Source organism: Polyodon spathula, chromosome 14, assembly GCF_017654505.1.
Source record: "Polyodon spathula isolate WHYD16114869_AA chromosome 14, ASM1765450v1, whole genome shotgun sequence".
NCBI classification, from domain to species: Eukaryota; Metazoa; Chordata; class Actinopteri; order Acipenseriformes; family Polyodontidae; genus Polyodon; species Polyodon spathula.
Window position 1 is genome coordinate 34,479,950 of NC_054547.1, and position 15,222 is coordinate 34,495,171.

General features: G+C 36.1%; 1 protein-coding gene across 2 annotated transcripts in view; it reads left to right on the forward strand.

Moving 5' to 3' along the window:
* The first annotated feature begins 522 nt into the window (after positions 1 to 522).
* The window catches only part of kcnab1a (potassium voltage-gated channel subfamily A regulatory beta subunit 1a), a 52,395-nt gene continuing 37,695 nt past the window's right edge, over positions 523 to 15,222 (forward strand). Inside the window, exon 1 of one of the 2 annotated variants that reach the window (XM_041271038.1) lies at positions 523 to 790. In XM_041271038.1, the coding sequence (XP_041126972.1) occupies positions 546 to 790 (245 nt within the window). In that variant the 5' untranslated portion in view covers positions 523 to 545. Of the gene's footprint in view, positions 791 to 13,817; positions 14,148 to 15,222 lie in introns of those variants that run through there. The other variant, XM_041271039.1, reaches the window with a different exon arrangement.

Consider the following 15,222-nt stretch of genomic DNA (forward strand, 5'->3'; position numbering starts at 1 on the left):
AATAATAATAATAATCTTGTTCTTCATATTTGTTATGAAGTTTTGCAGACAGTCTGGGAACAGATGGTTTAAAAACAAAAAGGTTTAATACCAGTCCTTTAATAATAGATGTTCCCAGAATAACATGGGGAACTGGCAGACCTCTTTATTCCCACAATCTCCTCAAAGACCCAATGTCAAATTTAGACCTAAAAGTGATCTGAAATCACAAGGTCACTGGGCCTGGCTACTGTCCATCTCATGCAGGCATAGTGAAAAGGGAGGCACTCGCTACAGATTATATTGTGAAAAAAAAAGATGCCCTAGATTCCCATGGTATTTATTAGGCAGTGAAACATAACTAAGCTGCTACATAATACGCTGAGGGAAGTGTGATGGAAAAAGACATTATTTACAAGCCACAGAGGAGTCTAACAAGTGCATTACAGAAAATGCAGTTTTCCCTTGTTTTTGAATTAAAAGAATCTGGATATTAACTTTTTAATTTTTTTTTTTGGGGGGGGGGTGGGGGGGGGGGGTTTCTTTCTGCAGAGCAAGACACCGTCATGCACTTGGTCAAAGCTCCATGCAGTGAGGTTTCTAACCCCAAACAACGGGGCATGCAAAAACAGGACAAAATCCCTTCAAGGTTTCAAAGACCTAGCACAGGTCCAAAAGTGTATCCATCGGGAATGTGCTGGAGCCTGAGGTCAAACGGAGCAGTGGAACTGAAAAATCTCAAGGAGTTCCTAAACGTGCATGCTCTGTCCTTGCAGGAAACGATCAAAGCAGAGACTGGAATGCTGTACAGGTAGAGTGGCTTTCGCATGGTTAAAAAGCAGAGACAGATACTTTAACACGACCACAAATTAACCTCAGAGCAGCAGGGGAGTTTGCAAAATATATAGTAACTTTTTGTGCAGGTCAAAAACATGGCTGCGATTTATACTGTTGGTACTGTAGACAATTTTGCTTAATATGTAATTATGCAAAATATTAATAAAATTCACAGCACTCTTCATTAGTGCACTGGTCTTCCTAGAGTAAAGCAAGGGTCTTTTTTAACTTGATGCTTGCTTTCATAGACTGACTTATATCACTTTCTGGAACTCTGTAAATGTAACAGGCAGTATTAAAAAAAAAACTATCATGTTAATAAGAACTAGCTAACTGTCAGTGATCTGCAAATAGGTTTGCCCTTTAACCAAGTTAGAATAACCTTTATTTTAAATTAAATTTTTAAATAATTATACACATTTAGAATTATCCTGTAGGCTTTAGGCATGCAAAAAGGTAACGTAATTAAGAATGGTTCCTTTTATGGATAGGAATAATGGATTGTGGGTAATAATGTGTTTCAAAATGTAGAAGTTTATTTCTCTGTAGTATCAAAATGATGGTTTTAAGTTATTATTAGTGCTATAAAAACAGATGATCCCCTCTAATTCAAAAGTGAAAACATCTCTAGAAATATTATTGTTTTACTTTCCTTATATTTTTTCCCCCAGACTTTAAGTTCTGCTGTTCATTGTGAATGAAACTTATAAGCAGCTGGCAGTTATTGTTTCCAAGTCATTGTATGTCAGTTTTCTGGCTGTGGCATCTCCATTCTTTTGCTGGTGTTTGGCATTTCAGGAACAATAGTTTCAAAGATTACACATGCTTTGCTAATGCTGACAAGCTAGTGAGACCAGTGATTATCTAACATACATAAATCACTATATATGTACTGTGGTTCTTTCTGCTGAGAAAGAATAGCTAATTTCGCTCGAATTAGTTTTCAGTATCCAGTGTCAAGTTTTCTGGTCTTTTCTGAAGAGTTTGAGAACTGAAAAGGAAAGTTGAGCATGTGTTGCACCTCAAGTTGCTCAGCAGAAAGGACCTGTCTCCTTTAAGCCATTCTGTCAGAATACTTGTTTTTGGACATGGGATTTGTGGGAGTGAACGCAACCTCTGCCCTCCCAATAAATGATTTAAGTTTGATACCAGGCGGTGTATTTTAAACATGTGTCTGACAGCACAATTTCCTGGTTTTTGAGTGGAAGGCCTGGAATTTCATTGTGCACCTGGTCTGTAGAATGAGTTGGAAACACAGTAATAAATCTTAGGCCCGTCGACTATGGAACGCAGTGCCTGGTATCTTTTTGACCCAACATGAACCCACTAACTGTGCAACTGGGGTACTTGCAGCTGAAGGGTGCTATATCCACATATACAGTAGGGTGTGATATGTGCTATAAAGCATGTCATGTAATGGCTGCATGTTTTCTAAAATGTGCAGTATAGAGTATGTGATATGTGCCATAACATTGTTGGATTGAAGTAACAACTACAATTTGTGACTACTGTACTAAAAATCTCTTTGCACAAATTCTAAAATGCATTTAAAATCTTATAGCAACATATCACACCCATGGATTGAAGTTTGAAGACTGTAGGGTTTGGCAATCTGGCATCACACACTGTGCCGGTAAAGTTCAGTTTTTTTTTTTTCGATGATGCAAACTCAGGTTCAGATTTACTGGGCTTATTGTTCTTCATGTGTATTGACTCTACCGTAAGCACTCTGCTGCTCATCTTATCTGTATGGTGCTAGGCACAGCTGGCTGGCTTTCTGCATCCTGCCTATGCAACCTCTATAATGAGGTCTTTCATGGATGACATGGATAATACCAGCAAAGAGTACGGAAAGAAATATCTTGCATTGTGTAACTCAAACCAGTAACCTTTAACCTGGAGGTTGATAAGACATTTCCAACTTAATAACCAGCAGTGAGTTCCATTAGAGAAGCTGGCGCTACGGAGATGAATTTGTGGTCATAGATTATATCACTGGAACCGAATCAACAGTAATTTTAAGTAATACTGTCAATCTGAAATAGACGAGTAAAGGCCTGGACATATCTTACAGAAATAATTAATTCTTTCCCTGTCTCAGTTAAAACGTTTAGTTTGAACAAGATTAATATTAATGTGGCTATTGGAGCCTTTGGTTCGTATTTCACAGAAAGTGCAAAGGCAAATTCTCTTTAGTTTATTGCTGGTTTTATGCAGTTAAAATTGATTAATTCCTTTAGGAAAGTTTGCCTTTTAAATTTGCTGAAATTTATGTGCTTCCTCAGAAACTTGATTTGTGTTGCAATGTTTGTATGTTTATTTTGAGAGTTTTTGCTGCACAAGGTGGTCATTGAAGACACTACCAAAATACACAAGGCTTCAAAGTAGATACATGTCATGAAATTAATTCAATTCTGTTTTGTTTTGTAACAAAAACAGTACACTCAAATAGTTCTAATGACATTTGTCTTGTGGTTTAAATAACCAGAGAACCCCTTGATCAAATTGCATCCTTAGGTGACAGCTCTGCAAACTACTACAGGGACCAAACTCAAAGCAACATATATTTTATAATTCCAATTATAAAATATGACATATTGCAGCTCACTTTGAATTCAAACCTAAAACTGTGTTGCCATTGTAATATGCCTGTTATACCCTCTGACGGTCATGCTTTGAAATATGTATACACTACAAGGGAAGAATTTAATATATGTGCACTGGCAAGTTACAGAAGTGACACAGCTGAGGCTTTCAACATGGAATTTCACTAAAGATTTTATTATTATTTTATTATTAATAGTAGTATTGGTTCTCGATCATTTCTGACCTTTGCCTATTATCATGCTCAGAGCCATCAAAATTTTTCAAGACGATTCTCTAAATCAGTCTGCATTCTCTAAGTCTGTCCATTGTATTATTGCATTTCCTCACTGCAATATGCATTGACAGCAGTGTCTTTGAAGTGTTGATCTGGACGCAGAATGCATTGGTGGAACTAACGTTAGATCTGCTCCTCTTGAATCGGAGAAATATCTGTGCACAATACCATTGAAATGAATGAGGTTCACTGTAGCCTAAAGGTTCAATAATGTTGCATTAGAGAATTTATGTAGACCAACTTATCAGACTTAGATGTGTTTTTGGATGTACATTTTATTGCAAACTTAAATTTAGATAGATTACTGTTTTGCCTTTAGTCAAGTAGCTCCCTGTAGCAAGTTGTCCTAAGAAATGCCTTGTGAATCTCTAAGCTCTTTTAATTGTGCTAATTATGCTGGTCACAATGATTCAACAATCCTAATTGTGTTGTTTTACAAATAAGTTACAAACAAGAAATAATGGAGCTATTGTGTACCTTATTTAATTGGAGGTATGAAAAAACATTAACGTTAAGTGCTCATTACTAATTCAGTGTGGAAAAAGAATGAATTTTTTATGTAGCCTGGCAGGTGTCCTCATTAAATACTTATAAAGTTTACGCAATTATAAAGGAATTGATCATTATTCTAAGATGCCCTTATCTATACAGTAATTTAATCTTGTAAGTGAAACACTTGATAGTCAAACATTATTTAAGGTTCATGAATACACATGGAGTGAAATGCAACACTTGAAACAATGTTGATATTATGTCATTAAATTGAACTGGGACTGCAGAAATAAATTTAAAAATATATATGATGAACTTTTGTTCTTACCTACAATTATAAAAAAATATGTTGGTCTGAATTTCCTAAATTCTATTTTAATTCATATAGGTTGAATACTATTTTGCAATTATTAGAATGTAATATTCAAGGAGTTGTGGAAATTAGTTTGTCTAAAAAGCTGAAGTACCGTCTTTGTTTGGTTTTGGGCCAAATGTGAATCTGGTTGTATTCATCTTACGTATTTAGGAAGCAGTTTCTGGGTGCAGTGTTAAAAGTTAGTTCATATTTTTGGTTTGTTATAAAACTGCTTATTTATAAAGGTGGCAGGGGGGAAAAATATCAATCAGTTATGCTTTTTGAATTAATTTGAATTAAATCCATGAATTACATACATAATTCTGTTCAGTCATGTAATTGCCACAGGCTGTAATAATTACCTTAGAGAGGAAAATTCTGCATAATGTGCCTAAAGCCATAACGAAAGTCCATGATGGTCCAGGAACTTTTCCAGGTAGACTTTTTCCAGGTAGACCTTCTCCAGGTAGACCTTCTCCGGGTAGACCTTCTCCCGGTAGACTTTCTCCCGGTAGACCTTCTCCCGGTAGACTTTCTCCTGGTCGACTTTCTCCAGGTAGACCTTCTCCAGGTAGACTTTCTCCAGGTAGACCTTCTTCAGGTGGACTTTCTCCAGGTAGACCTTCTTGTTCTTTGAAAATAGTTTTTAGTACACTGTGCAATAATGGAATACAATAATTTCTAACAGAACCAACTGAGATTATACCCTAGCCCCCATAGTCCAGTCAGATTTAGGATCTGGCTTTGCTTCAGTCTGCCCAAAGCTGTGTGACATCAGCTTAAACCTGTACTCTAATTGGGTATCAACCACCTATCTCAACCTGTCTCCATCTGTCTAAAAATAAGGCAAAAATGAACTATAAACTTAAAGGTGAAGCTTGGTATCATTTCCTTGAGTGAACTGGCAGGTGTAAATATAACAAATCATTTAAAAAATATTATTATTATTTATTTGCCTCATATACTATGACTTTAAGTTAATAGCTGAGTCTGTTAGTTTTGCTGTATGTGTGCCTGATTATAGTTTGATAATAACAACCACCACTAAACCTTACAGTTTAAGAGACTATCAGGATCAGTTCTGCCCCTTAGCAAGAAACACAATTTGAAAACCAGAGTGATGTGCAGCGCTAAGAGACTCCACACATTAATCCAAGAACTGCAAGTCACATTCCAATTTATATGTGTATTCACTGTAAGTGGGAGTGTGTGTTTTACGATATGCACAAATTCAAGACCAGTGTATGAAGACAAGCCCCAGCTACATTGTGTTACCACAACTACACAATCTTTTTGTTCAATAAACCTGTAATACAAATATTTAAAAAATCCAATATGTGCTGATTTTTAGGTGAAGATTATAATTTACTCTCAAACTGTCCAGCAGGAGGAGCTGTTTTATTCTACTCATTTTTAACTGTGGCAAAGAACTCTTTATAACATATTGAGGGAAGATAGCCCTATTGTAAAGGGTACTTTCATTCATTACCACTATTATACTACCTATGCACATTAAGTCCCAATGTGTGCTGCATTTCTTTTGTCAGTCTACGATCTACTACTGTAGTAGTCAGTTTCCCAAGAAGCCCTTAGTGTTTGACAGGGTTACTACAAATATTATCTCAATGGAGACTGCAACATTTGATCTATTTTTCCTGTAAAATTGGTTGCTTTTTTCAAAATGTAACCACAGATTATAGTTGCTGTTAATAGATGCATTTCTAGAATATATATGTTGAAATAGGAGTAGATGAATAGTTTTATTTTTAAGCAATAATAATAATAATAATAATAATAATAATAATAATAATAATAATAATAATATAATAATAATAATAACATGCTTCCTCTTCATTTTGTATTCCTGTTCACTAATTAAGAGGAACCATCTGTGCATTTGACTGTAGATTTGGTTTTCATTTTTAATTTGGGAATCGATCTCACTTGCATTAATTAATGCGATTTTGAAAACACATAGTGGATCTGGCAGACGTTGAATCAGAGCAATCTTTACCAATTTTAATTAATCATATAACAAATGTATTTGATTAGTAGAATATAAAATGCAATTAAGGAACTGCATCATCAGGAAAGCAAGGCTACAACATACCACTCTTTTCATGTTAAAACATTTAAATTTAATAATAATAATAATAATAATAATAATAATAATAATAATAATAATAATAATAATAATAAATTCCTATTTCAGACACAGTAATAGATGTACCATAACTGGATAGAAATAAACATGTGTCAAAGATGTGCCTGAAGGGGAACCTGGATTCCTGAAACATAACGAAACTGGGTGTTGTTTAAATCCACCTCAACTAGCGAGCACCACAACTTTCAGTTAGTGTGTCTTGAGTTATACATCTCAGAACTGAAAGAAACCTTGCATTTGTAAAGCAAAAACAATAATGTTATCAGATTTATTGGGTTTGGTAGAAGAGAGACCTAATTGGACCCTTGAGTGCCAACCACAAGGCCCGACGGCTTCTATTGACAGAACAGGAAGGACAACAGCAGCTCTTGGAAAATATCTTCATATACTGTAGAACAACAAATAAAAACCTGAACAAACAAGGGAATTTGGTTTAGAATATTGAAGATCAGAATAACTCCAGTTATAAGACAACGTGTAGCATTTCTCTGTTTGCTTGTGGCGGCTGCTTACTGCATCACTCTGATCATGCATTTCTTTTTTTTGATTACTTCAAAGTGCTACATTACCTGTTGAAAGCAGTACTACTAAACGGGACTCAAATGTATAAGTCGAGCAGATTTGTGTGTATTCTGTTTTCATGAGATACACAAATGATTAAAGGGTTCTGTGTAGAGATTCAGCCTGAATTCATTGCTCTGCAGCTGCTACGTTGGTCCCAACCTTTATCCAGCACCCTGCTAAAGGAATTGTGAATGAATAAGTGTTCCACATGGACAGCTACAGCTTCAATAGGGGAATGAATATGAGAGCTTTGCAGTAATTCAAAATCAGCATCATCAAACAATTTAAACAGTGAGGGCAAAAGTTAAGTGAAGTCAGTGGGTCAAAAACATTAGAAGTAGTGGGTTATTTTTATCTGCTATTATTTTTGCGCATGGCAATTTCCATTTCCACAGGACAATATCATTACAAGTATAAAATGCAATCCATGTTTTTTATTGTCTATTTTTTATTTAATTGGGTAAGCAATTATTATAGAGCAGTCTTACTGTGCACAAAATATTTCAAAATAATGTACGTACCCATCGAAGCGTATGTTGAAACTTTCTCTGAATAGTGTATTCTCCAAGATTGTCAGCGTTATGGGTTTTTTTTGTGGTCCATTATAGGACAGGCTGTAACTGGTGCCAGGGGTCAGCCAGAGAGCATTTAAAAGCACAATGTTCTATTGCTGCCATCATTAGTGGGTGCGACAGTTACAAATATGAAGCTGAGCAGATTGAAGTGCAGCCGTTGCCACAGTTTAGAGTGGGGTGGAAGACATTGGGGGTGTAGGTAATTGATATAAACACAGATCTACCCCTCTTTTGGATACATTCAACAGACTAATTATCTCCAACAGTGCATGGGAGTCTCTTTAGGCTGTTTTGTTTTTAAATGCCAAAGAAGACCAGTTTTATTGTCACCTTAAGAGCTGTGATGCTCATAATCTTCGCACATTAAAAACAATAAGAAGAATAAGAACGATAAACCCTGTTTTATTGTTACTGTCTCTACCTCAGGATACGAGTGGTGAGTAGCATGTTTTGAATCAATTGTGACCCACTTTATTTCTGAATTTAATGAGCCTCTTTCTTTAAATATTGAACATGGGAATTGCAATTCTAAAATAATCCTTTAAATCATCTTTTGCACAGTTTTAATGAGCTTGACTCCCAAGTTGCACAAAAGTAGGTTCTGCTCCGATATAATATATCTACTTGACTGTAGAAATCAGCTGTTAAAGCAGCAATGGCAGTTGATGTAAACTGAGACAAAACAGTTTGACAGTTTTACTATGAAATACATTTTCTTTAAAGAACAGGAGTGTTATTATCTCACAATGGTGCTGCTTGGTCAGTCCAGATTGACATATTATAAATCGTAAAGTAAAACCAGTTAGGGACTATGAAAGAGGGTTAGGCAGATGAAAATATCAATTTGACTGCATGTACAGTACTGTAAAGGCTCTTTATCCTTCTTGTAAAATACCCTAATACCTGCGCAGTGCACGGCACTTGAAGCCAATAACCACACCAACTAACTATTTGACATCAGCTTTACATTATTTTAGCTCCCTTGCAAACACTTTATTTTTCATGTTTGTCAAGTTTCCTGTTCCAGCAAGTCATCTATCTGCTGTGTTTTTTCATCTATTCTGTATCTCTGCTGTGGGACTCGGTGCTTTTGGTTGGGGCTCTGTGTTTTTACCATACACCACCTGTTGGATTTCTCCCATACTGGGTCACCCTCACTCCTATATCTAAAGCAGATATGGATGTCTGCGATTGCCAGCAGGGTTAATTTCCTGCAACATAACATGACAATAAATACCATGACGTTAATCCTTTCTTGAGGCCAAGTTATGCTAACGTTTCCCATTGAATTGGGAACATAATCCCACTAGTTCACACGATTCATGGCATTTAAAAGACCATTATGTGGCCATTATATAACACCAGAATAATTGCACATCAAAATTAATTCACAAATAGCATTTACAGTACGTCATTTTTCAGGAACCTAGCATTATTTTCTTTGTGTTTTCACAGTAGACAGTCACATCAATTTGTTTCAGATGTGTACAAAAGATGTGCGTTATGTCACATGCATTATGTAAATTGCTGTTTTTATAAACATTTCTCTCTGGCTGGCTTTATGCCATGAAAAAAAGACAAAACCCGCAACACCATCACTATTAATGTTGATGTGTTTGTGTAGCAGATTGGTTTAGCTTGCAATTTCCTGGTGGTTGGAATTCATTCTTTGTAACTGGCCTTTGACAGGTAGATGTGTATAGCTATGGCCAAAAGTTTAGCCTTATCTAGAATTGTTGGATTGAGACATTAATTTAAAAAATATACTATATAAATGTAATTCACTGCAGAATGATATCGCAAAAGTCTACCGGAAGCCATAATAGTAGTACAGTACATGTTCGATTTTGAAATGTCACATTTTTCAAGTTGTGTCCATTAAGTATATGGGAAAACTACAAAATGCCTGTATAATTCAATATGTTAACGTACCATTATTGAGCAGGTTTCATTTGACTTTATAAAGCAAAATTAGTTAATTCTATATATGGTGATGTAACCTTTGGACATAGCTGTACATGCTTTCACACTGCGAAAGCAAGTACATTTTGTCCACACACAAAACATAATCAACACCTTTTTATTCAGTTTTATACATATTTCACAGCTTGCAAAAATCTAATTCAGAAATATAATTGGCTTAATCTGGAATTTGGAGATGTGATATTTTATTTGTCTATTACAGCAACATACTTCTATGGGTTCTGTAACAGAAAAAATGGCTATTCTGTAATAAAAGCAGCATACAAATACAAAATCTGTCAAAAAATAATAGTAATCTGTGTAATTAGGGTCTTTCTACAGATGTCGGCTATTGTAATTTCTAATTGATTACAGCTTCCTTGTAGAACAATACAATTGACTGTGAGTGCTTGGTTGAGATGCATGTTTTACTCAGTATAAATAACTTTTTTTTTTTAAATTAAAATAAATTGTATAAAGTGAAATAAATGGAAGCTTGGTTATACTTCTCAACTACAGATGCTGTTTCACATTTTAAGAATAACAAAAAAATAATAATCCTTTCGCAATTGATATCTAATTCCAAGCACAGGCATGCATGTACCGTTTAGTGAAATGCAATTTGTGCAACATATAATTACTAACCATAAATATAGCCTTAAAGAGAAAACTGCACAAGCTAGCTAGAAAAACCTATAAAATCTTTTGATGCAGGAAAAAAAAAAACTCACAATATCCAGCAGTATGGTGCAGAATACATTAACTAAAAAAATTAATTAAACAAACAAAAAAAAAACAATGTTAAACTCATTCATTGGAAGGATGAAATTATAAACATTACTTGAATCACAATATTGAGCTGAGAGCCAGATGTGCCATGATGTGTATTTGAAATAATTGGTTCTGAAGTCAGAAACCTCATTCTTTGGGGGTTAGAGAAGTAGCTATGAGTGAGAATGCTGTACACAGATGAAAGTGCTTCATTTATTTCAGTGCAGTGTGTTACTGCCTGCCCTTCTCTCGCACACTGCCCAGTGCTCCTATCTGCATTGAGGGGAGCCTTTCATCATGCTGCAACTACGAGCTAAAGATATGTTGCCACAAGCCTTGTTTCAGCCTGTGTCTGCTTCTGATAAGAGGTAGTATTTTCTCCCTGCCTATGAAGGGGGCCAGCGTCTAATCTCATCAGTGTGTTGAGTATTGTGCTGTGTTTTGTTCATGATTCTGTGGTTTCCAGCAAGGCTGGAGGGAGTGTATGTCCCATGTACCATAGCTTGGCATTCAAAGTCATATGGCTGTATTTGGAAACATCGATAATTCAAGTTATCACATATTTGGGGTCCATTAATGATAAAAATGATCTATAATGTGCACCATGAGTGTTGTTTATCAATATGTCAATATTTATGACTGCAAGAAATTTGAAACTTTTGCCATTTCTTCCCAGCTGTATTTAAGAGTACTGGAAAACTTAAATATAAATTGCACTGATGGAATAAATCACTGTAAAATATTTTAAGCCACATCCCTTTTAGAATCTATGCATTTCTAAACACACAATTCCTTACCTTACTGATAAATCCTAATTGCAATATGAAAACTGCAAACTTGACTCCAGTCAAGAATATCACTGTATGGTATCATGTATAGATCATGTAAAGCGCAGTTATGATAAAGTAACGTTTTTAATTTAAATATAGACATGCATTTCAATATTACAGATTATACAATATTACTTTACAATGTGGTTTTCTCTGTACACTTTGCCGTTTTCTCTTGTCACTAAGGAGCTGAATTTGATATCCATAGTTGTAATATTGACTTTCTGGCTGAATACAATAATATAAACCAACCTAGCCCTGTGAGGCTCAGTTATATAATCAAAAGTTGCTGCCAAAAAGCATTGGAGCGGAATAATGCCCAAGTATTTTACTAATTTCTTCCTTTCCATTGTCCCAAAACTGCATGATAGATGGACATGTCCAGAACAGATGTACTGTATGTAAGTGACACTTTCTGTGCTACATTTAGGGTATGCTGGAGATATCTTAGTTACTTTCTTGTAAAAAGTAGGGTTGAATGCATTTTATGAAGAATTTTAAATTGTGTTTCTCTATCCTTGTTGCTTCTCATATATAGAGTATTATTTTACTACCACCTCCCAAGTATCATCATCTATTTCCAAGTCATTATGCCAGCTCCTATTACCATCAGCATTAGCATTACAGCTGGAATAGAGAGAATTATAAATCAAAGCGATTCATTTTAGTGGCTTAGTTGTCAGTATGATTTTTTTTTTCCCAGAAAGTTAACTTTGAGTTGTGTGTGTGTGTGTGTGGTCTGATTGTTAAGATTCCTCAAGATAAAATGCATTATCTGTAGATATCTAAATAAATGAGAATTTGGCAAATGAAAGAAAAGTATCTTTGTTAAATGATGACAGTGATTGTGTGAGACCTTTGCTTTGCTGGCCGCCAAATACTGGATTTTGAAGAGATGGTAGGAAGCCAGGACTATTTGCTATAGAGGCTAGTAAAGAGAAGTGTTCCTTCATCTTAAAAAAAATGTTTTAATATTATGCCATGTAAGTGTTCCAGATAGCTGTATTCCAGTTTGATTTGGTTAAATAATGATAGGTAATATAATTTCAAGTCTACGGGTAAGAACTTTTGCCAGCAGCTTAGCATCTATATTTAGTAGCGAGATAGGAATATATGAAGAGGGGTCTTCTAAGTCTTTTTTTTTTTTTTTTTAGTGGTATTTTGCAACAATAAGACTTACCATATACATGAACAATAACACAGGAGGTTTGTTTAGCATAAAGTAGGACATTAAAAATGGATTTTACTCTTCTAATTAGTATTTAACAAAAGGTTAGCAAAGCTGCAGTATCCTCAGACCCCTGTACTCTTTTCCCTTGCTTCCTGACTCCCTGAGGCACAGTGCTCCATTTACCTTAGCTGAGCGACACCATTGCTAGTTTATTGTGCCTAGCATGATAGTGAGAGTCTCTCTCTATTGCAGTCATGCTACTAGTCAACAATAGCGTAAGTCAGCTCCAAACCCACATACTGCATTGCCAGCTCTCCCCACCCCCCACTCCTTATAAATCACACAGCCGTTAGCGATGTCAGTCCTTTCCAGATCTATTTTTTTCATCCTCTTTGCTGAAAATACAGAGCCACTGGTAAAAAAAAAAAAATTGCAGATGATTTCTCTTGGTGCAGATGCAGAGCAGCACAACCTAGGAAGCAGCAAACGAACGCACAGCACCTTTGTTTCTATTGCTTTCTGCAGCAAAGGATACATCCTTCTTTTTTTTTTAGCTGCAGATAAAAAGAGCTTCGCTAGCTTGTTAGACATTAAGCTCTTCTTCATTTTAGATGGATAACTTCTTAGATAAAGGACCACAGGCTTAAGAAGTATTTCTTTCCACGGTACTCCGGTCCAAACGTCTGGATGGAAATCTCTGCCCTGGGGATCTGTGCTGATCAGTAGAGGGTTGGGATTTGTGTATTGATTGTATTTAATTGATTCTTGTTGAGCGCTTCTTTGTACATTTTAATGACACTTAGCTGAGTACTCTACATCAATTCAGAACGAAGTTATCTGCAGAAAACCATAGCAAGACCTCAGGACTAAATTGACTGATTCTTTACAGTTCTGAAGGAGATTAATTGAGGGCAGCTTTGCTGCTAACACTGTTTGATTACTGGAACTACATTAAGCTGGTGCAATTGAGGCACTTTAGAAAGCTGCACTAAGTGCATGCCGATTTAACAAAAAGAAAAAGAGAATTCATTTTGTGATTGCAGCATATTCTGGTTTTCCATGAATGCAGGAGTGACCTGTTCTGCACTGCATCACTCACTGGTTCTGCCACTTGCACTTAGCTTTACAGAGCACACAGTGGATACCTCTCTTCTGATGCTCATTTGACATCATTCCGGAATAACCCCCCCCCGGGGGGGGGGGGGTGGGGTGTGGGGGGGTTTTTTTTCTGACAGCCTGTGAATACCAGCGAATTTAATTTGAGTGTTGTTTCTCTTAAAGGGAGAAGTTAGCAGTGTGTTTAGTCAAGGATTGTGTTATTTTCAGCAGAAGTTTAACTGATAAAGCCATGCAGGTCTCCATCGCTTGCACCGATCACAACTTAAAGGGTCGGAATGGAGATGACCGGCACGGCAAGCAAAATGCAACCAGCCCCAACGTGGTGAATGCAGCCAGGGCTAAATTCCGAACAGTGGCTATTATTGCAAGAAGTTTTGGAGCATTCGCGCCGAAGAATCACATTTCTCTAAAGGAGTCGACTGCAAAGCTGACGGGAATGAAATATAGGTATGGAATTGGGTTCTTTTTTAAAATTTACTTTTTTTGTGTTAAGTTGTAAATCTCTGTGTCAGTTTTGCTTATGCCTTTAAAAAAAGTCTGTGGGGAATGTATAGCACATCGTGCGCATTAAATTAATCTTTTTTAAAACAATCCATTTAAAAATGTACTGGTGAGCTCATAGCCTTGCTGATCCTTTACTTTGCAATGTGATAAGCACAGAGTTAAGCAGAATATTTATTGAGCAGGTGGATGGGTTTATGAGATAACCCAAATTAGTTGTGATTTATTTATTCTTTTGCTCATAAGCACCTGTTTTCAGATATGGATCAATGCAACATCAGAAAATATATTAAGGATGTTATGATGAATGTAGGGCTGTCCAGATCCATACACTTTCATATTTATTATCTTGTAGAGCATCTATGGCAAGGCAATTTCTCGGTTACCTTGAAGAGTTTAATTCAGTTATTTTGTGTGCTATAAGGAGCACTAGAGCTGTGAGACAGGATCTTTACTTGCCTTCTGTGATGACCAGTGACGTTGGATTTATCAAATGTTTTTTTTTTTCCCCGATCTGGAATGGCTTATCTAGCACTGTGCAGTTCACACTGTCACTTTGATGTGCTAGTCATATTGTGATATTACATTGTAAAGGGACTTGCAATGCCAATGTATCCTTACAGAGCAGCAGAGCGGTGCCCTTGGGGGATTTCACTGTAGAAAACTTTAATTGGACAATCACAGCATTTATATAATAGGAACATAGCCACAGTGAACAGTCAATGTGGTTTCACTACTGGCTTTTAATATTCCCACAACATCAATTTAGCATTTTAGATTTGGGGGGGTGGGGGGGGGGGGGGGGGGGTCAGAGCAATAATGTGCAGTGGTGTAGTCCTAAATCTGAAGGTTCTGGAACTAAAATGTTGATTTTCTTAAACAAGAATTATTATACGAATTTAGATTTGATATGTTCCTTCTAGTAACAGGTACAGCTATGGCCAAAAGTGTTGCATCTTCCTATAGAGTCAACAAATTTTGCTTCATAAACTCAATTGAAACCTGCTGAATAATGTTACGT